Genomic DNA, 22,756 nt, shown 5'->3' with positions numbered 1-22,756 from the left:
AGGCTTTTGACCTGGAGGTCATTTTAAACTTAGCTGTTTCATCCTAATGTAATACCATGAAAGTACTACTCAGTACCTAAGATTGCATTTAGTGATGATTGCCCATGTCCAGGAGGGTTGTGGGCACTGTCCTCAGTAAGAATTTATATTGCCTCATCCACTCATCCAGGTTGCTGTTGAACAGTGTCATAGATGCACTCTGTTTCACATGAATCGGTAGCCTGTTGCAAAGACATGGCAGTTGCTGGGAGATACATCTGTCCCTCCAGCATGTCCTATTTAAGTTGCTATGAAAAATACAGCATTCAGTCGACTTGCATTGAAGGCTTAGGGAGTCAAAGCCTAGTCTACAAGTAGCAACTGTTAATACCTTATACCCTTAGTTATCTGTTTTTTCAGGCATGCTTACCAAACCTATGAACTTATGAACAGTGCTCAGACTCATAGAAGCCCGTTGGAGGATCTGCTTTCTACTTGAGTCTATTCACTTGTGAAAAGATTAATAGTAGTCTTTTATCAGAGGTCAGGAAAGTTATCCACTGATCAGAAAGGTGATTAGTTATACAATAGAAATCTTCTTAGAAAATAATTTTCTTTTTTTATAAATGAGCTGTAATTAGTATACATTATAGTGCTCATCCACTCCAAATGTATGGTTTAGAAAGTAGGGGATCATCTTTAGTTGAGTCCCAACTTTAGTGCTGCTTTCCTTAGACCACAGAACTCATGGGTTTTCCATGGCTTCGTGGGGACAGTGTGTGTGTGTATTATTTGGACTAGTATTTTTACAGAGCACCACCAAATATGAATGATCACACAAGGTGTATATCTGAAAAAGTTGGCCTAGTGCTTTGATCAGGTTACTACTTTTAACATTATTCAAATTCTCATATAGGTTCATAGGTGTGTACTAGGCTAATGGCCCTGAAGCCTTTACAAGCTTAGCCATTAGAAGTGCCGTGGGATTATGCTGCCCAACGTTAATTCCCATTGCCTCTATCAAGTAGAGCCACTGGAGTGATCCCCGGGCTGAACTTTCTATTACCCATCCACTCATAAATATTCCTCTTGAAGAGGGACAGCGAGGTGCTCTGCTTGACTTGTATGGGAAGTCTGTTCCAGAGCATGGGCAGTCACTGGGTGAGGAACCTGTCCCTCCAGCATGTTCTGCTGATTGTGGTACTGAGGTTGAGGTATCTGGAGCGTGTGGTGCGGAGGGATTGAGATTTCTTTAGATGTAGCATTTCTAACAGAGCTGGATCAGACATGGCTTTGTAAGTCAAGCAGAGATCTCCTCTAAGTAGGTGATATGAGACTGAGAATAGCTGGAGTATTTTGAGTCTGTCCATGTAGGACATGTGTTTAATGCCTAGGATCCTCTTCATGAGGTACTTCTGTGGCCTCTCCAACTGTTGCAGGTGTCTAGTGGGGTACATGCCAAATGGGGCATTATACTTGATTATTTGTCTAATGAGGGAAGAGTAGAGAGAGAGATGATGACCTCTTTCTTCCTGAATGCAAAACCCTTGGTAATGAGATATGCCACATAGAAGGACTTTCTGACCACAGTGGCAATGTGGCAGTCAAACGAGAGGTTGCTGTCAACCTGCATCCCCACATCTCTTATAACGCTTTGGGCTCCCATCGATGTGGTAATTAGTGGGAACTGAGTTTTTACCAAAGGGAATGACAACACATTTTTGGCGTTAACCTTAACACCATGGTTTTGATACCAGTCACTGGTCTCGCTGAGGCCTTTCTGTAGGATGTCTGCATCACTTGGGGAGTTAATAATGGCTCCCAGCTTGCAGTCGTCTGTGAACTTGGTCAGCCAGAGTCCCTTTGTGATGGCCTGGACTTCTAAGAAGTACATGCCGAACAGGAGAGGACCCAGGACTGATCCCTGTTGGACTCCACTCATGACTGGTCGGCAGTCTGACTTGGAGTTTGCCACTTTCACACTGTGTTTTCTATCTGTGAGCCAGTTTGCAATCCACCTAGTGATATAGGGGTTGATGCCTAGTTTGGTGAGTTTATCAATAATTCCAGAGTGAGGAATGGTATCAAAGGCCTTGGCCAGATCAAAGTAGGCTGTATGCACTGCCTTGCCTTCATCCACAGAACTGGTGACTGACTCAAAGAAGTCAACCAGGTTGAGCAGGTATGATCTCCTTTTCACAAAGCCAAACTGCATGGGGTCCAGAGTTTGGAGATTTCCTATATCTTTGCTAATCAGGTTCATGATGATGTGCTCCATAGCTTTACATATCAGACTTGTCAGGCTAATGGGGCAATAATTCCCAGGGTCTGTAGTTGTTCCCCCTTTATGGAGAGGGATGACTGTAGCAATGAGCCATTCAGTAGAGACAAAGTCTGAGATGAGGTTGTGACTAAACAGGGCACACAGGTGTGGTGCCAGCTCGCTTTGTAGTTCATGTAGAGCACAGCCAGGGATATTATTTTGTCCCTTAGAAGTTGTATTCTTGGCCTTGGACAGTGCAGCTTTAACTTGTGTTGCAGTAATGCTGGGTGCCTGCTGTTCTTCCAGTATTGTGATTGGTCCTTTGAGGGGGGGGGGTGAAGTTGGCAGTGAATCTGTCAGCCAGTATGTTGGCAATATCTGTTGGCTCAGTATAGGAGGTAACAGTGTGCAGTAACTCAGAGCAAGTCTGGGTATTGCCATGGAGGTTCTTGATATAACTGTAGAAGGCTTTGTGATTGTTTTTAGTGTCTGTCGCAATTCTGCCTTCATAGTTGGCTTTAGAGAATTTGTTGAGGGATTTTTGTTGAGGCTAATAAGGGAGTTTATCCAGTCTTGGGACTTCACCTTTATCTGCATCAGTTTCTTCCTTCTGTTGTAGAGTTTATTAATGGCAGGGGACCAGCAGATTGGCTTCCTTTTTTGGAGAAGAGCATCTTGGATCTGTTGGGTATGGATAGTTCCATGCATTTATGTACATGTTCGTATAGTGCATTGGTGTATGATTCGGCAGTCATGCAGCTATTTTCCATTGGCATGGGTGCCGTGAAATTAGCCACCTCTGTTTTTAAGAGTCCAAAGTCAGCTTTGGAGAAGTTTTTCACGGTGGTTACCTTTGCGGGGGGTGTGGGTGAGATGTAGATTTCCATGGTGATTAGTTTATGGTCAGATCTGACCAGGGAGGGATTAACTATTGGTGTAGAGCAATGGTTGCCCATGTTAGTAATAACCAGGTCAAGGATGTTGCTTCCTCTAGTGGGGGTCAGAATGAGCTGGTCCAGGGCATTAGAATTGATGGATTCCAAGAAACATTGGGCCAGTGTATTGGTGCTTGAGAAGTTTTCCCAGTTGTTGGAGGGGTAGTTGAAGTCTCCTAGTATGAGAGAGTTAGGTTGGACTTTTATAGATTCCACTGTGCTTAGGAATGTGGAGTGAGAGTCTAGGGACATGGTTGGGGACCTATAGTAGGTTATAACCTGGATCGCCATCTCACCCAATGTTAGTTGTACCTGAAGTATCCTAGATGCATTATGTTGGGTTACTAGTCTGAAGGTGTGCATATCCTTTATGAATATGAAGACACCACCACCATCTTTGGAGCTTCGGTCCATGTTTTGGAGCCGAAAGGTGTGGAATGAGTTATAACCTGGTAGTGCAGGGGTGCTTTCTGCTGCTTTAAACCAGGTCTCCATTACAGCACAAATGTTGATGTTCTGCATTTTGAGGAGTGCTTTGAGTGAGTGGATCTTGAGATTTAGACTTCTAGCATTGAGCAGCATGACCCTCAGATTGCATTTATGTATAGCTATTGCAGTGGAAATTTGGTTTTTGGAACACCACCTAAAAAGGCAGTGTAGGGGTGGCAAGTGCCTTAGCCAGTACCCAGAAACCCAGGGGTGACAGATGCAGGCCATCTCTGGCCAAGCTTCTAGGGCTTTCAATAATGTCATCCCCAGCAGACAGATACTGGATCCCCTTAGAATGACACCAGAAACTTAGCCAGTTGTTGAAGTCAATCATTTTTTGTTTGTACTGCAGTATCATTCTGGGTAACGGTAGGATACTGCTCAGGGCTAGTGTTCTACCTGCCTGGGTCACATAAACTGAGAGCTCCACCATGTCTCTTTTCATGTAGTCCAGGAAGGTGCATCTCAGGACATTCACACCCACATGGACAATGACAAAGTCTTACTTGTACTTGTTGTGGAGTTATCTGAGTGCGGTGTGTTATGTGTCAGATTCTGGGACCTGATAAACAGTTGACTATTACCTTCTTCTTATTCAACCTAGTGAGTGGGACATCTGTGTTTCTCACTATTGACTCACCTATGATTAGTGTATTGGGCAAGGTGTTTAGCCTTATGAGTTTAGGTTGATGGGGCACACTGTGGAGGTAAGCTATGTGTCCTGTGGTTTGTGCTGTGTTGTGGTGGTTGAGTGCATTTCTGTCTTTGAGGTCTCTGCTGTTTGGGTAGATTTCTATTGAGAGCCTCCGTGAAGGTAGGTTTGTGTTTTTATGTGAGAGCTGTGATAGTGGGTCTTCTGGAGGGCTGTGTGTTCCATGTGCAGGTGTTGACCTTCTCCTCTTGACCAGCTAGTCTGGTCTTGGCTAGAGAGTGCATAGCTTCCAATTTGGTGATATAAGTGCATCTCTCACCATTCTGAGTGTTGGGAGGTAAGAGGAGAGGGTTGTCTGTGTACATGAAGCAGTTGCTACACTGCCTCAGAATGCCCAAGTGCACCAGGTTAATAGGAGAAAGCACAGAGAACTGCCCGTTAAGCATGCCAGGAGGGGTGGTTATAACTACTAAGTACTGGAGCTATTTCCCTGAAGAACAACTAGTGCTGATGACACTTAGGTGTGCTATAATAATTGCTACAAAAACCTGTTGAAGTGCAAAGCGATTAGGCTATTTGAAGTGCAAGAGAAAAAGAACTAGCAAGATCTAAGGGAAAAATCAAATAGACTTTCTGGCACCAGTAAAGGTTTACCTCAGCTTTGCACTGCTGAGAGGAGCTTAAACAAGCGCAAACCCATTCAAACACAGGCCTTTAAATCAGAAAGTTAAAAGGGATGAAAAAACTGCCCAAACAGCCAATAAATTACAATTTCTGGGTCAGAAACCACTCATCTTGTGGTAGATACTCTACCTAGTAATTACCATTCCCACTGATAAGCTAGAAGGCTTCTCTCCAACACAGAAAGGCTTGGGGGGGGGGGGCTCAGAAGCTTAGAAACAGTCCTGTATACAGCAAATCAGTATCTGGACTAGACTAGTTACACGAAAAGTGGGAAACAAGCTTAGAACTTTTTTCCAGGAAAGCAGCTAAAACAGCAGTAAAAGCAATTCAAATGCAGTGCAACTTAGCACATGAGTGTGTAGCAATATTAAAGCAAATACAGGTTAAATAAATGCAATTAAAATAAAAAATGACTAAAAACAAGTACAGAAAGCAGTAAATTAGGAAATAATCAAAATGGAGCCACTTAGATTATCAGAAAACAATGCCAGCATATATATAAATAATTCAGTCAAGCAAAAATTAAGTCAGTGCAAAAAGTGCCAAAAATATACTTATTTCCAGATTGTTTGAGAAGCACACTCGGAACACAAGGAGATTCTAGCAATGGCAGATTCTAGCAAAGTGTGTTTTTATATATATAAAGTGGAAAGGGAGAAAAGAGGAACATAAGATAGTTCAAGGTTAAGAACTTAAATGGGTTGGCCTTCTCAAATGTTCTCCCTGTATTCGGTAGAATGAGATAATGACACTAGACTGGGAGGAGTGTCCCAGATCAAATTTACAGTAGGGGTGGGCAACTGCAAAGCCACCAAGTATAAGAACAAGACACCAACAGGGATGGAGGGTGGGAAACTATACTACAGCTACTAGCTAAACTATTTTAGGCAGAAAACACTACAGAAATGTTTATCACAGCAGAAAAAACAACAGTGAGCCACTAAATGGAAGTTTTAAACAGATAAAGGACCAAGGAGACTCTAGAGAATGCTGTTAACTGCAGACAAATCAGTTATATGATACACTCCTTGGCAGGAAATCAGAACAAACAAACAGATGATTAACAAATGGTGAAAATTTCCAGTTAATACCTTTCACGCAGTGAAAGTAGCTAAAAAAGCTTTACAAACAGTGTGACAGTAAAAACCTTATTTATCAAGCCCTGTAAGGCAAGCAATTTTATTATAACCACACAGATTAGTTTATAGCAATAAAATACAGTAAAAAGTATGCAGCGGAAAATAAAATGTGCTATAAATGGCTGGAATAATAAATAACTAGTAAAGATAACCAAAAAAAACCCAGAATACTAATTGTTATATAACACAGATCAGAGTTGTGGTCAATGTGCTTCCTCCGCTCAGTTCAGTGTGTATAGACAGAAATCCTCTCAAAGTTAGGGCTTAAATACCAGAAGATACAACCTGAAACAACTTTAAAAAGCTCAAAACAACCAATGAGTGCTTACTCCAAGCCATACACTAGCCAACCTCTACCAGCCAGCAGTCAATCAATACAATCCTCTCACGAAGGTAAAGAAAGGCATCTGCTAATTCAAGATGGCTTAGGACATGTGCTCAGAACAAACAACCACTGCAAATAAACAAGCAGGCCCATAGACAACAAATCTGGACAGGGACTATACTACAACTACTAGCTACACTATTTTAGTCAGAAAACACTACAGAAATGTTTATCACAGCAGAAAAACAGCAGTGAGCCACTAAATTAAATTTTTAAACAGATAAAGGAGCAAGAAGACTCTAGAGAATGCTTTTAACTGCAAACAAATCAGTTATCTGATACACTACTTGGTAGAAAATCAGAACAAATAAACAGATGATTGACAAATGGTGAAAATTTCCAGTTAATACCTTTCACACTGTGAAACTAGCTAAAAATCCTTTACAAAGAATGTGACAGTAAAAACCTTATTTATCAGGCCCAGTAAGGTAAACAATTTTAGTACAACCGTGCAGATTAGTTTATAGCAATAAAATGCAGTATGTCCTTCTATTCATATGCTGCCCAGCCTGTATACAAAAGCCTAGTGCTACTGTGAGGTACATATGATGGCGCACAGAAGCAGAACATATGTCGGTCATAAAGTAACATCTGGTATAACGTGGATATCGGCACGTACCATACCCCAGAACTTTTTTGCTGCCTGTTCAATCGTCTGCTCCGGTCGTCACTCAAACAAGTTGTGAACTTTGGTTCAGATAAGTGGTCCGTTTGGAGTTTTCATTACTATCTTTTGGCTACTGTGTGTTTTTGTGATTACATGTCAGCTAGAAAGGGCAAATGTCAGTGTGGGAGGCAGATTCCACATAAGGACTCTTACGACTTTTGTTTATTTTGCTTAGGCCCTGACCACGAACATACTACCTGTTCTATTTGCAAGGCCTTTGTCCCCAAGATCCTACGTGGTCAGCTAGCTTCTCTAAATTTATACTTGGAAAATCAGCACCTAAAACGTCTCGCTCATGATATGGAAGTTACGTCTGGCCCTTCAGAAGAAGTGCAAGCTAAGAAATCTAGGCTTAATTTACTTGCTGATCCCTCTGATCTGGACATCTCTCCCTAGGCCGATGTTGGCCCAGAGACCATTCCAGAGTCTGTAGGCACTTCTTTAATGGGTACTGGTGTGGAGGCCATGAAGGACCCTACCAGCACATTATCAGGGGAAACGCAGACATTCAACTCTGGTATAGGGGAGCACTACATCTCATTGTGACTAAGGCCTATGTGGCATTACTCAAATCATTGTGCGAAAGGATGTTCCTTCCAACACTGTAGAGTGTAGGCTGATGTCAGACCCATCCATGTTCCACCAAATATAGTTTCCTAAAAAGAAGAAAATTAAAACAAAACATGTTTCTCCTGCTCCTCAGGAACAACCATCAAATTGGCAGGTTTTTCCCCAAGCCCTGTTCAATGCTTTTATGATCCTGAGATAATCCTAAGCTCTCTCTCTCCCTTCTCCCTCCACTCAACAGGAGGACTTCTGAGGAGTTTTCCTCAGATGAGGATTCCTAAGGGGATGAAACCTTGGCTTATTTAGCTCAAATTTCTTCTCCTTTGGGTTATGCCTCTGCAGATGACGAATCTAATGGCACTGATTCCCCTGGGGAGGATATCTCATTTGGGGAAACGATTCTTAAGATGAGGGAGTATTTCAAATGGGACTGTTGTCAGGTGTCAGACATCCAAGAAAAGGTACTATGACCTGCTGCAGATGGACTCCCCTTCCCCATCTGCCATATCTCCTGTTCTGGTAGCCTTCCTGGATGCCTTTGCTGCAGCTTCAAAGTGCTCTGTTTCTCAACCTGCTGCACCCAAAAGGCCAGCTAAATTTTATAATGTGCCTGAGGATTCCAATTTCCTATTCAAATGTCCCTCTGCAGATGCTGCTACCATATCAGTATCTGCAGGCAAGGCCTCCAAGATGCTACCTTTCACTTCCCTGCTTCTCTCAGATAAGGAGAGCAAAGTCATGGAGAGAATGGGAAAAAGATCTATACTTCAGCTACTATGGCCTTCTGGGCCATTAACTATCAGACCCATATGGCCAGATATTCATTGGCTGTTCTCTCGGATGCTGGTAAACTACTTTCTGAGCTTCCTGACTCTCCCACTAAGGCTAAGCTCTCCTCCATCCTTAACTCCTTAGCTCAGATTACATGGTATTCCATTAAGTGTAGCTGCGATACCGTGGAGGCATCAGCTAGAGAGGCTCCATCTGGATCAGTCCTGAGGAGCTACTCTTGGCTCAGGCTCCAAACTTTGCCTGATGACATTAAGGCAAAAATTATGGATGCCCCCCCCCCCCCCCCCCGGACAACACGGCATTATTTGGCACCTCTGCTGCAGAACTCTTTAAGTCTCTAGAGGAGAAGGGAAGGACCTGCATGACCTGAAATATATTTTTGTTTCCCTGGTGCCCAGGTTTCAGAGGAGCTACTCCACCAAGACCACCTTTGTAAGTAAGTGTGCCAGGCCCCGATCTTCCAAAAGTAAGAGAGATACTAGGAAACAATTTTCCTTGCAGGAAAAACCCCTTTCAGGCTAACACAGATAGTCTGTGGCTACCCATGTCCCAGACCACTAACACCTCTGTCTGTTCACCTCTCTGTGCTTGGAAACAGATAACTCAAGATTCTTGGGTCCTATCCATAATCCTGCAAGGATACCTTATGGTGCGGAAGAATCCTCCCTTCTTCAGAGGTATTCCACAATCTCCAAAATGAGCAATGGAACTCTTTTCCAACTTCCTTTCTCAAGGCACCACACAGCTAGTGCCACCATCCCAAGTAGGGAAAGGGTTCTACTCCAGGATGTTCCTGGTACTCAGGAAGTATGGTTCTCGGAGCCCCACTCTAGAACTATGCCATCTAAATACCTTTCTGAATGTTTCCACCTTTCGTATGTTAACCTTACCCACCCTTCTTCCTCTCATCTTTCCTCAGGGCTTTATGGTGTCACTGGACATCAAGGATGCCTATCTTTATATTCCCATTCATCTTCAGTTCAGGAAGTTTCTTTGCTTTGCTATTGCTTCCTCACATTTTCAATTCTGTGCCTTGCCCTTTGGATTGTCATGGCCCCAAGGTCTTCACAAAACTCTTCGCTCCTGTTATACCCTTCTGCTGGCTACAGGGCATAGAGATCTTTCCATACGTAAACAACCTCCTTTCCCAGGCTGAGACTCCAGACATCCTTCAGGAGAACATCTCCTTCATGGTGTCACTGTTGGATGGTCTAGGGTTCACAATCAGTTACCAGAAATCTTTTCTGGTCCCTTCCCAAGACCACATTTTCCTTGGCTGCAGGATCCAGTCAGACAGGATGCTGGCTTCCTTACCTCCAGAAAAGGTCCTGTCCCTCACCGCCTACTTCCAGGACCTCTTGCTTCTCCAATCCCTGACTGTCAGGGAGTTTCTTTGCCTCCTGGGGTTCATGGCATCCACCATTCCCATGCTTTCTTTAGCCAAGATACACATGAGAAGATTCCAGTGGGTCTTGAAAATAGTGTGGGTACAACACTCACATCCTCTGGAGTTTGTTATCCCACTCCTGTCTTGTCTTAAAAAGGAGTTACACTGGTGGATCCAAAGGTTTCAAGGAATCCAGAATTTCCCTTTTAACCACCTGTTCTCCCTCAGGAGCTGTACACAGATGCTTCATATGAGATGGGGAGCAACCATGGATTCGTGAAGAGTTAAAGGTATCTGGTCTCCAGCCCAGAAAAGGGAGCACATCAGTATAAAGGAGATGAGGGCCCTGATTTTTGCTCTACAGATCTTCAAATCTCTTTCCCCTGGGGTTTTAAGATGGTTTACAGACAATACCACAGTCCTCTGGTATGTCAACAAACAGGGAGCGACAACGTCCTACCTCCTGTGCAAACTGGCTTTACAGACCTGGGAGTTATCTGTCCAGAGTCAACTCTCCCTCCAAGTGGTTTACATACCCTTGACCCAGAATGTTGTGACAGACACATTGAGCAGGTTCATGCCTCACTCTCATAAGTGGATGTTATACAGGGATGTGTTTCTGGACATAGTCCATCATTTGGGTATATCTCAGGTAGATCTCTCTTGCCTCCCCCATGAACACAAGTTTTGTGCCAGGATTCCAGATCCCTTGGCATGGAAGGTGGATGCCCTGTCTTTCTTTTGGAAGGAATGTTTCTATATGCATTTCCCCCTTCCTGCTTCTCCAAAAGATCCTGTTGAAAATCCAACAAGAGCAACCAAAAATTTTGCTGGTGACTCCCTTTTGGCCAAGACAGCATTGGTTCCCCCTTCTTCTGCATTTAACCAAGGGCAATCACCACAAGTTACCCCACAGAATCGAACTACTCACACAGGACAAGGGAACTTTAGTACACCCACAGATGTCAGCTCTACAACTGACCCTGTGGGTGTTTTGATTCCCTTCAGACACCTTTTCTCTGAGAACGTGCTGCAAGTTCTGCAGGAGGCCAGAAAACCCACAACGAGGAAATCCTATGTTTTCAGATGGAAAAGGTTGTCCATCTGGGGTCTTAAAAAGGATTTACAACCACTGTTAGTGGATGCTCCAGTGCTCCTGTCCTACCTGTGTGAATTACTGAAGAGTGGACGGTCATACTCCTCAGTAAAAGCTCACCTTTCTGCTGTCTCTGTTTGTCTGCCTGTGTCTCCCCTTTTAGCTTCCAGGTTGGAAGTTAAACTTTTCTTAAAAGGTGTCTTTCACATAAGACCACCAAGGAAACCAGTTCCTTCTCCTATGAATCTCAACTTTAAATTAGAAAAACTTACCCTGGCCCCTTTTGAGCCAGCAAGTTCTGCTTCTCTACAACACTGTTCCTGGAACAGTCCTTCTCATGGCCGATACTTCTGCCAGAAGGGTGTCTTGAGTTACAAGCTCTGATGTCTTCTTCCCCCTTCACGTTTTTTCACAGGAATAGGGTTTCTTTACACACTCACCCTTCCTTTATGCCCAGGGTGGTAAATGAGTTATCACTCAGTCTGTCAATCTTCCAGCCTTTTTCTCTGCTCATCAGTCCTCTAGTGAGAAGATCCTACACACTTTAGATGTGCACAGGCAACTCAGATACCACTTGGATAAAACCAGACCAGTTTGAAAATCTGACTGCCTGTTTGTTTCCCATCACCCAAGAGCCCTGGGCTAGCCTGTTTCCAAGCAGACTATTTCCACTTGGAGTTCCAAAACCATTTCCTTCTGTTATGTGTCTCATGGGAAGAGTCTCCCCTCACCGATTAGGGCACATTCCACTAGAGCAGTGTCTTCTTCTGGTGCCTTCTTTAAAGGTTTGGACACCTGTTCTACCCTGGAAGCGGCTACCTGGTGTTCTGTTCATGCCTTCACGAAACAGTATAAGTTAGATGGCATTTCCAGGTCCGGAGCTGGTTTTGCCAGGACTATTCTGCATGGGTTTGCGGAGAATGTTTCTGCTCCTCCAATCAATTCTTCTTCTGCATGAGCTGTAGTACTCCCACTCATGCTATGAATACTGCAGCATATGAATAGAAGGGCATAGGATTGTTGTGTAAAATCTTACCATAACCATTGATGCCCTTCTCTTCTCTATGCTGGAGTATTACTCTCCCCACCTTCCCCCTAATGCTTTCCTGGCTTCTGCTGATGTATTTTCTTTACCTAAGATCAGGCTGGTGCTTTTTTGTGGCATTCATTTCTGAGGTATGGTATGTGCCAATGTCTGCTTTATACCCCTTGTCACTTTATGACCGACGTACATTCTGCTTCTTTGCGATGTTGGATGTACCTCACAGTAGCACCAGGACCTGTTCCCTTGGGTAGTGTAGCTGAGGATGTTGCATACTTTTATGGTCTATTTTCTATTTGCTGCTACCTTAACTGGCATAATTTGAAAGATTGATTTCAAACAAATGCATATACATTGTTATTAAGTTGGCCTAATGCAAAGTACACTGTTTTGATTTATTTTTCATTATTTTGCAGAATTTGTTTGCATATGGTGACATGGATGGCTCAGGATTCAGTGCAAAGCTGCAACATCCTCTTGGAGTAGCTTGGAATAATCAAACAAACCTCCTTTATGTGGTGGATTCTTATAACCATAAGGTAAGTTTAATTAAACACATAATAATAATAATACCCATTTGTTTACCAGGTAGACTCACTGGACACACAGTCCCCTTCAAGAAGTGGCAAGGAGCATTGTTTGGTTAAATGACTTGCTCAAAGTTAGACACTAGGCAAATGAGGGCTGAAGGAATCTAACCCAGTACCACAGAAACTACAGTGCACAGCTTTAACCCTCATATTTAGTTATGATGTGGTGTTTATCAGTATTCTGACAACGTGTATAAATTATTGCTATAATGCTAATTGCATTTTTGTCATTAGAACCTTAAGCAGTGCCATCACCTTGGTTGAAACTGTATTCAGACACTCGTTAACACAGTAATGCAAACATGTAAGCTGTATTGCAGCTTTCCTACAACAATTGGAAAGGCCACAGAAATACCTCACAAAGAGGATTACCGTTTTCAGACCGATGCCCTATGCAGAGTCTCTCAAAAAACTCCAGCTTTACTCAGTCGCATATCGCCTACTCAGAGGCAATTTCTGCCTAACATACAAAGCTATGTCAAACCCAGAGCTGTTGGATATGCTCCACTTAAAGAAATCCCAATCCCTCCAAGCTACACTCTCTAGGGACCTAAACCTTGTCACCACAATAAACAGAACATGCTGGAGTGATAGATTCCTGTCCCAGAGACTTCCCATACTCTGGAACAAACTACCTATCTGTATCAAACAAAGCTCTTAGGCTCCTAGGTTCATAGGTAGGTATTAGGCTATTGGCCCAAGGGCCTAAGTAAGCCTAGCCAACAAGGTTCCCTGGCTTACTCCACCCAAGAAAATTAATTTCCTGTGCCCCTAGGAACTTTGCTTGACATAGATGGGTAGCTTGTTCCAGAGTATAGGAAGTCTCTGGGACAGGAATCTATCCCTCCAGCATGTCCTGTTTATTGTGGTGACAAGGTTTAGAACCCTAGAGCGTGTAGCTCGGAGGGACTTGGGTTTTCTTAGGTGTAGCATGTCCAACACCTCTGGGTTTAACATAGCTTTATATGTTAGGCAGAGATCTCTTTGGAGTAGACGATATGCTACAGAGTAAAGCTGGAGTTTTTTGAGACAGTCAGTGGAGGGCATCTGTTTGAGGTAGGCAATCATCTCTGAGGTACTTCTGTGGCCTTTCCAGCTGCTACAGATGTCTTGTGAGGTACATTCCAAAAGGGGCATTGTACTTTATAATGGGTCTAATGAGTGCCAAGTAGAGGGGAACAGTAACCTCTATTTTCCTGGATGAGAACCTTTTGTGATGAGGTGTGCCACATAGAAGGATTTCCTGACTACTGTGGCGATGTGATTATCAGAAGAGAGACTACTGTCCACCTGGGTCCCAAGGTCTTTTATCACACATTCGGCGTTAAGTAGACTGCCATTTATGTGGTAGTTCACGGGTACAGAGTTTTTACCAAAGGGGATGACAATGCACTTTTTGGCATTGAGCTTGAGGCCATGTCTCTGACACCAGGCATCTGTCTCAGTGAGGCCCTTCTGTAGGATGTCCACATCATTTGGGGACTCAACTATAGCTCCTAGTTTGCAGTTATCTGTGAACTTCATTAGCCAAAGGCCTTCTGTGTTAGCCTGTACTTCAGAGAAGTAGATACCAAACAGGAGAGGTCCCAGGACTGAACCCTGTGGTACTCCAATTGTCACTGGTTGAAGTCAGATTTGGAGTCTGCAATGTTTACAGTGTGGTTTCTGCCAGTGAGCCAGTTGGCAACCCATCTTGTGACATAGGGATTTATACCTAGTTTAGTGAGTTTAGCTATAATTCCAGAATGGGGGATGGTGTCAAAAGCCTTGGCAAGGTCAAGATAGGCTGTGTGAACCACCTTAGCCTCGTCTACGGCTTTGGTGACTGCCTCAAAGAAGTCGATCAGGTTCAGAAGGCATGATCTGCCTTTCACAAACCCAAACTGGGTGGGGTCCAGAGTTTGGAGGTTACCAATGTCATTGTTTATGAGTTCCATGATGATACGTTCAATGGCCTTGCAGACCAGGCTCAGGCTAATAGGGCGATAGTTCCCAGGAACAATGGTGGCTCCCCCTTTGTGGAGTGGGATAACTATTGCTCTGCACCATTCAATGGACAAAAAGCCTGATGTGAGACTATGATTGAACATTGTGCTTAGGTGGGGAGCCAGTTTGTTCTGAAGTTCATGTAAAAAGCAGCCTGGGATGTTGCCCAGTCCCATGTATGCTGTGTTTTTGGTTTTAGAGAGTGCAGATTTTACCTGCATTTATGTGATTACAGGGACTCTGCATTCTTCCTGTATTGATATGGGCCCTTTAGGGGGTGAGAGGGGGTAAAGTTGGCACTGAACCTATCTGCCAGGATGTTGACAATATCAGTTGGTTCTGTAATTTTCGTGACGTTGTGCTGTAACTCAGAGCAGAGCTGGATGTTGCCACTGAGATTCTTGACATAGCTATAGAAAGCTTTGTGGTTGCCCTTAGAATCAGTGGTGATTTTCTTTTCATAGCTAGCTTTGGAGGATCTTATAACGGATCTCAGCTTCTTACTGAGGCTGACCAGGGTGATCCTTCACTCATGGGATTTTACTCTCTTTTGCAACAGTTTCTTCCTTCTGTTGTAGAGTATGTTTAAAGCAGGGGACCACCAGATTGGCTTCTTTTTTTTTTTTTTTTTGGAGGATAGCATCTTGGTTCTGTTTGGGATGGCACGATCTATGCACTTGTGTAAGTGCTTATAGAGTGCATTTGTATAGGATTCAGCAGTCGTAACTGTATTGTCCATCTGCATGGGTGTCATAACGTTCGCCACTTCTGTCTTAAGAAGCATGAAGTTGGCTTTGGAGAAATTTTTTACCATGGTTTCCTTAATGGTGGGTGGGGGCAGGATGTGGATATCTAGGGTGATTAGCTTATGGTCAGATATGACCAACGAGGAGTTGACTTCAGGTGTGGAGCACCGGTCACTCATGTTAGTAATGACTAGGTCTAGGATATTGTTGCCCCTGGTGGGGGTGTGGATAAGTTGATCCAGGGCACTGGAATTTATGAATTCCAGAAAGCGTTGAGCGAAGGAGTTGGAACATGAGTAGTTTTCACAGTTAATGGTGGGGTAGTTGAAATCACCCATTATTAGGGTGTTTGGTTGAACCCTAATATATTCCAGTATATCAAGAAAAGAGGAGTGGGAATCCAGGGGCATGCTGGGGGATCTGTAGCAAGCTACAATTTGGATTGCAGATTTGCCCAGAGTTAGTTGCACTTGATTAACCTTGGATGCATTACGCTGCACAACTAACCTGGAGGTGTGGATATCCCTAATGAATATGGCCACACCTCCACCTTTGGTGTTCTGGTCCAGGTTAGATGGCCGAAAAGTGTGGTATGAGTTATATCCTGGTAATGCAGGGGTGCTGTCTACAGCCTTGAACCAGATCTCAGTCACTGCACAGATATCGATGCTCTCCATTTTAAGGAGTGCCTCGAGTGAGTGCATTTTGAGATTTAGACTTGTAGCATTACCCTCAGTTTTTGCTTGCCTGTTCCTGTTATGGTGGTGAATTTGGCTTTTGAACCTTGCCTAAAAAGGCACTATAGGGTCAACAAAACCCTTAGCCAGTATCCAGAATCCCAGGGTCGACAGCTGTAGGCCATCTCTGGCAAAGCATCATGGTCTGTCGACCATGTCGTCCCAGGCAGACAGATACTAGATCCCCTTAGAATGACACCAGAAGCTTAGCCAATTGTTGAAGTCAATCATTTTGTGCTTGTACCGCGGTATCATTTTGGGCAATGGCAGGATGCTACTCAGGGCTAGGGTCAAACCTGGCTGGGCTACAAGTTTGGAGAGCTCTTCCATGTCTCTTTTCATGTAGTCCAGGGAGGTACATCTCAGGTCGTTCACACCAACATGGACAATGACAGAGTCATATTGGTACTTGTGGAGTGACCTGAGTGCATGGGTTATGTGGCATATCCTGGCACCTGACAGGCAGCTAACAGTAACCTTCTCCTTGTTTAGCCTGGTGAGTGGGACATCAGTGTGCCTTCTACAGAGTCACCTATGACTAGTGTGTTGGGTACATTGTTTTGCCTTATGGGCTGTGGTTTATTGGCACACTGAGTCTGTGGGCTGTGTGTCATTTGGGTTGTGTTGGGGGGGGTGGAGGTTGCTTGCTTTTCTGCTTTGGAGGTCTCTGTTGCTTTAGCAGATTATTACTGAGAGCCTCTGCAAATGTTTTTGTGTTTCTACGTGTGAATTTTGGTGGTGTAGGTTTAGTGGGACTATGTGATGAGTGTGATGTGGTGCAAGTGTTTACCTTCTCCTCTTGACTGTCAAGTTCAGTCTTGGTTGGAGAGAGCTTTACCTCCAGTTTGGCTGGATAAGTGCATCTCTCACAGGTTGCAGTGTTGGGTGGTAGGAGGAAAGGGTTGTTTGTGTACATGAGGCAATTGCTATATTGCCCCAAGATGCCCAGATTCATCAGATAGACAGGAGAGAACACTGGGAGCTGACCCTTGGACATTCCTGAATAAAAAACTACTTTCCTCTAGACAAGTGAGGAAAGTGAGTATAAGAGCTGTTTTTCTCTAAGCAAGTGAGGAAAGTAAGAACAAAAACTGTTTTCCTCTAGGTAAAGAGGAAGGTTGAGTGTTGTAATCTGTAGCTTATTTAGTGCTAACAACTTCTTCTTAACAAGTACTGAGCACAAATAGGCAACTTAAAGTGCTATAACTAAGAATCTGTACCTGGATCTTGTGGAAGATAGGCTACCACTCCCACTTATAAGCTAGAATGCTTCCCTCCAACACAGAAAGGCTTGGGGGGCTCAGAAGCTTACAAACAGTCCTGAATACAGCAAATCTGTATCTGGACGGTGGGAAACAAGCGCAAACGTGGGCATTTAAACCAGAAAGTTGAAAGAGTTTGAAAAACTGCTCAAACGGCCAGTAAACTACAATTTCTGGGCCAGAAACCACTCTTGTGGTAGATAGGCTACCTAGTGCTTACCACTCCCACTGATAAGCTAGAAGGCTTTTATCCAACAAAGAAAAAGCTTGGGGGGCTCAGAAGCTTACAAACATTCCTGGATACAACAGATTTGTATCTGGACTAGACTAGTTTCAGGAAAGGTGGGAAACAAGCGCAAACATGGGCTTTTAAACCAGAAAGTTGAAAGAGATGGAAAAACTGCCAAACAGCCAATAAACTACAATTTCTGGGCCAGAAACCACTCTTGTGGTCGATAGGTTACCTATTGCTTATCACTCCCACTGATAAGCTAGAAGGCTTCCCTCCAACTCAGAAAGGCTTTGGGGGCTCAGAAGCTTACAGACAGTCCTGGATATAGCAAATATGTATCTGGACTAGACTAAATACAGGAAAGGTGGGAAACAAATGCCAAAGCAGGCTTTTTAAACCAGAAAATTGAAAGAGACAGAACAACTGCCCAAACGGCCAATAAACTACAAATTCTGGGCCAGAAACCACTTTTGTGGTAGATAGGCTACCTAGTGCTTACCACCCCCACTGATAAGCTAGAAGGCTTCCCTCCAACACAGAAAGGCTTTAGGTGCTCAGAAGCTTACAGGAAGTCCTGGTTACAGCAAAACTGTATCTGGACTAGACTAGTTACAGGAAAGGCAAGAAACAAGCTTAGAAAAAAAATTTTTTTAGAAAGTGGAAAGGGAGAAAGGAGAAAGAGAAGATAATTTAAAATTAAGAACCTAAGTGGCTTGCCCTTCACAAATGCTTTCTCTGTATTAGGTGGAATGAGCTAGTGACACTAGACTGGAATAAAGCTAGAATAGAGCTGAACAGATGGGACTGGTAGGGGTGTCTGAAGTCAAAATATGATCTCACTGCACTCAGTTGAGTGAGCACATGTGATAGACCAAGGTTGAGTGTTCCAAGACAAATTTACAGGAGGGGCAGACAATTCCAAAGCCACCAAGATTAATACCAGAACACGAACAGGGAGGGCGGGTGGAAAACTAACTGCAGAGACAGAGAGAGAGACCACAGTATTCTATGCAACAATTAAATAGAAAAATAAATAACTACAGAGAGAAACAGACCACAATATTCAATGAAACAATTAAATAGAGAGAAAAATAAAATGCAGTGCAATCTTTAACACTGAGAGAGACCACAGTATTCTATGTCTCTGCAGAGACAGACCACAGTATTCTATGTAACAATTAAATAGAAAAATAAATAACTAGAGAGACACAGACCACACTATTCCATGAAACAATTAAATAGAGAGAAAAATAAAATACAGTACAATATTTAACACTTCAAGTTTGTACTTAACTCAGCTAGTAATGCAATTGATTGTAGGTATGTAGGAGAAGCCAAACAACTCGGATATTGAGCAGTAATAAATTCAAAGATATGTGACTAACACTTATAAATACAGAGAAACTCTCTAGGCTAAGAGTTTAACACTGAATATAAATTAAGTGAAACACAATAGCCCCCACTAACTGCAGAGACAAAGGGAGACCACAGTATTCTATGAAACAATTAAATAGAAAAATAAATAACTACAGAGAGACACAGACCACAATATTCGATGAAACAAATAAAAATAAAATGCAGTACAATCTGTAACACTGAAAGTTTGTACTTAACTCAGCTAGTAATGCAGTTGATTCTAGGTATGTAACAGAAGCCAAACAACTCAGATATTGAGCAGTAATAAAAATTGTCTTCATTAGCAGTCTTCAAGAAAAATTTTGATGATTGGATGGGAAATAGGAAATTTACCCTGGGGATCACCTTTGTGGCTCTGCTCGTCAGGGGCACAGGAAAATAATTTTCTTGGGTTGCGAAAGCCAGGGTACCTTTTTGGCTAGGCTTATATTGGCCCTAGGGCCAATAGCCTAGTACCTATCTATGAAACTATGAGTGAAATGGTTAAATGTTTCCTTCATAGTTTTTAGCAGTACTAAACAGTTGTCAGGACTACTTTGTTTATCTCTGGCAAATATATGTTCTCAAAGAGAAATGGCAGCACATTCACAATTTCTTCATAAAAAAATCTGCAATTGTTTTTTTTTTTAGTTGATCTTTCCACCCATCAGTGAGCCAGTATTCTTACTCAAACTAGTATTGTTCTTGTGAAAATTATTGGTCAGTCTGTTCAAGCAGGCCAGTGAGAGTGTAGAATAAGGCTACACTTGTCATTGGGTCATAGCCAGTCTTCAGAGAGAAGCCAAATCTCCTTTGTGATTAAAGACCACACCCCTCTGTATACAGTCCGAAAATGGAAGCTGACCACCTTCACTGTTTTCCTGCTAAGACGATTTTTTGGAGTCCAGATGAATGCACCATGCAATGATGCTAGTGATTGTGGAAACAGAATTTATAGGATCATAGGATGAAAGGAGATTACCAGGCTATCAACCTGGAGGTAATTTCAAGCCTGGCAGTTTCATCCCAATGTAATGCCATAGAAATGTTAGTCAGTACCCAAGATTGCATTTAGTAATGACTTCTCCATGTCCCAGAGGGTTGTGGGTGGTATTCCCCGTAAGAATTTATGGTGCCCTATCCACTCATCCAGGTTCCTTTTGAACAGAGGTGCTCTGTTTCACATGAATAGGTAGCCTATTCCAACAAGGTAGCAGTTGCCAGGAAATAAATCTGTCCCTCCAGCATGTCCTATTTAAATTGTAGGCCATATTTAGGTCACTGGAATGGGTGGCCCTAGTCCCGTTTGATTTATGGATATGCAGCAAGTTCATTAGGTTTGGGTCTGAGATTTCTCTGTAAGCCGGACATAAGTCTCCTCTGAGAAGTCTATATGATACAGAGTCAAGTGACAGGGACTTTATTTGGTCTTGTATGGAATGTGCTTGAGTCCCCTTGATGATCTTTTTTAGAAACTTCTAAGCTGTCTCCAGTTGCTACAGATGCTTTGTATGCAGAATGGAGCATTATACTCAATTATGGTCCGGATTAGTGCCAAATATAGAGGGCTTATAACCTCTTTTGCTCTTGAGGCAATGCCTTTACTAATCAATTATGCTACTAAAAAACCTTCCTTAGTACAGTAGACACATGGTGGTCAAAGTTAAGGCCATGGTCAGCTTGTGAACCCAAGATCCTTACCACTTTATGGGTACTTAAGGTATTGTTAATCTGACGGTGTGAAGGGACATTGTTTGTGCTGAAAGGACTGATGATGCTTTTCTTTGCATTCATTTTGAGACCGTGACTAAGACACCAGTCATTGGTCTGTGTAAGACCTTCCTGGACTGGGGATTCAATAATTGCACCCATTTTGCAGTTGTCTGCACACTTGGTCAGCCACAACCTCTTAGTTTTGACCTGAACGTCTGAGAAGTGTATACCAAACAACACTGACCCCTTGACACCCCGCTGGTAACAGGTCTCCTGGTTCATGGGGAGTCGCCCACTTTGCTAGAGTATGTGCCCAGTTTGTGAGCCAGTTAGCAACCCATCTTACAATGAAGGGGTTTACATTTGGTTTGCAAAGTTTATCGGTAATGACTGAGTGTGTGTTTGTGTCAAAGGCCTTTGCCAAGTCGAGGTATGCTGTGTGCACAGATTTGCTCTTGTCAATGACCTTGGTCACATTTTCAAAGAAATCCACCAGGTCTGACCGGCAGGATCTGCCCTTGACAAGACCAAATTGGGTCAGATCCATGGTTTGGAGGTTGCCTATGTGTTTATTTGGGTCTACTTCTGTTTGTCAAAAACACACTTTTGTGATAAACAGATGATCTAACCCACTTAAGCAAAAGTGCACTACATCGACAGTGCACTTTCACAAAAGCCGATTCACGGAAGGACATTATAGTGAGGATAAGGAAATATATAATTTTCCCCACTGTATTGCGGTCTCGGAGTTAGTATATTTAAGTAGGGGGGTGTGGTGGGCACAACCCTCACATGGGGGGGTTGTTTAAATAGTTTGTTTTGGATCGGCTTTTGCGAAAGTGCACTTTCTCTTAACTGGGTTTCTGTGTTTGTTATTTGAGATTGTGAAATTTCGATCAAGTAATGTAGAACCGTTTATTTATGAGGCCCATAATGATAATGTTCCATGACCTTATAGATGAGGCTGGTTAGACTTATGGGTCTGTAATTCTCTGGGTCTGTTGCTAGGCCACCTTTGTGAAGGGGAATAACTGTTACTGTTCTCCATTCTGCAGGAACAAATCCTGTGGTTAGACTATGATTGAAAAGGGTACCTAATGGTGATGCTAGTTGATGTTTTAACCTGTTTAGAAGACAGCATGGGATGGCGTCTGGTCCCAGAGAGGCTGTGTTTTTTTTCCTTGGACAAGGCTTTGATTACCTGTTCTTCAGATATGTAGAGTAGGGAGGGGAATTTGGGGCAAGGTTTTTGAAAGATTTGGAAGGGATAGGTAGGTCAAATTTTCACCAAATCTATCCATTAGCAGGTTTTCTATCTCTATGGGGTCAATGAATGTGATACCGTTAGTCTTTAGTTCTGCACATAGTCTGTGTATGTCACTGTAAAAGGCCTTGTGGTTTTCCTTGGTTGTGGTAGCTACATTGTTCTCAAAGCAGCCCTTAGAGGATTTGACAAGTTGTCTTATTTGCCTGTTGAGGCTGAGGAGGGTCCTTTTCCATTGTCGGGGTCTCACCTTTGTTTTGATGGACAGCAACGTTTTACATTCATTGTAAAGTGTGTTGATGCTGGATGTCCACCATGGTAGCTTTTGTTTACTAGGGGCTCTGGCTTTGACTCTTCTTGGTACAGCTGAGTCTATACCCTTATGAAAGTGATTGTATAGGGCTTCACTGTAGTTACCACTTCCAGCTGGGGGTGGGACTCAGATTTTATTTATATCTCATCTAGGAGGGTATAGTTTGCCTTGATGAAGTTTTTTAGTCTGATTTCACCCTTTGTGAGTTCTGGTACTAGTGTCAGGTCAAAGGTGACTGGTCAGGTTTAACTAATGAGGGTTCAACAGTTACGATAGTGCATCTGTTTGACATATTAGTGATGAACAGATATAGTTGTTCCTCTTGTCTGGGTATGAACAGTTTGCTCCGGAGCATTTGAGTTAACGAAGCTAAGAAACTTTTGCGCTAGTATGTTAGGGCTAGCGTAGGCTTTCCAGCTGATGGTTGGATAACTGAAATTC

At 43.1% G+C, this 22,756-nt stretch overlaps 1 protein-coding gene across 1 annotated transcript in view; it reads left to right on the top strand.

The window, feature by feature from the left end:
* The window catches only part of NHLRC2 (NHL repeat containing 2), a 2,274,872-nt gene that overhangs the window by 1,769,327 nt on the left and 482,789 nt on the right, over positions 1–22,756 (top strand). The window contains exon 8 of the mRNA XM_044055938.1: positions 12,494–12,616. Coding sequence (XP_043911873.1) covers positions 12,494–12,616 — 123 coding nt within the window. The remainder of the gene's footprint in view (positions 1–12,493; positions 12,617–22,756) is intronic.

The sequence above is a fragment of the Protopterus annectens genome, chromosome 14.part0, assembly GCF_019279795.1.
Source record: "Protopterus annectens isolate FY-2018-M chromosome 14.part0, PAN1.0, whole genome shotgun sequence".
Taxonomy (NCBI): Eukaryota; Metazoa; Chordata; order Ceratodontiformes; family Protopteridae; genus Protopterus; species Protopterus annectens.
This window is presented reverse-complemented; position numbering and strand designations above follow the sequence as displayed.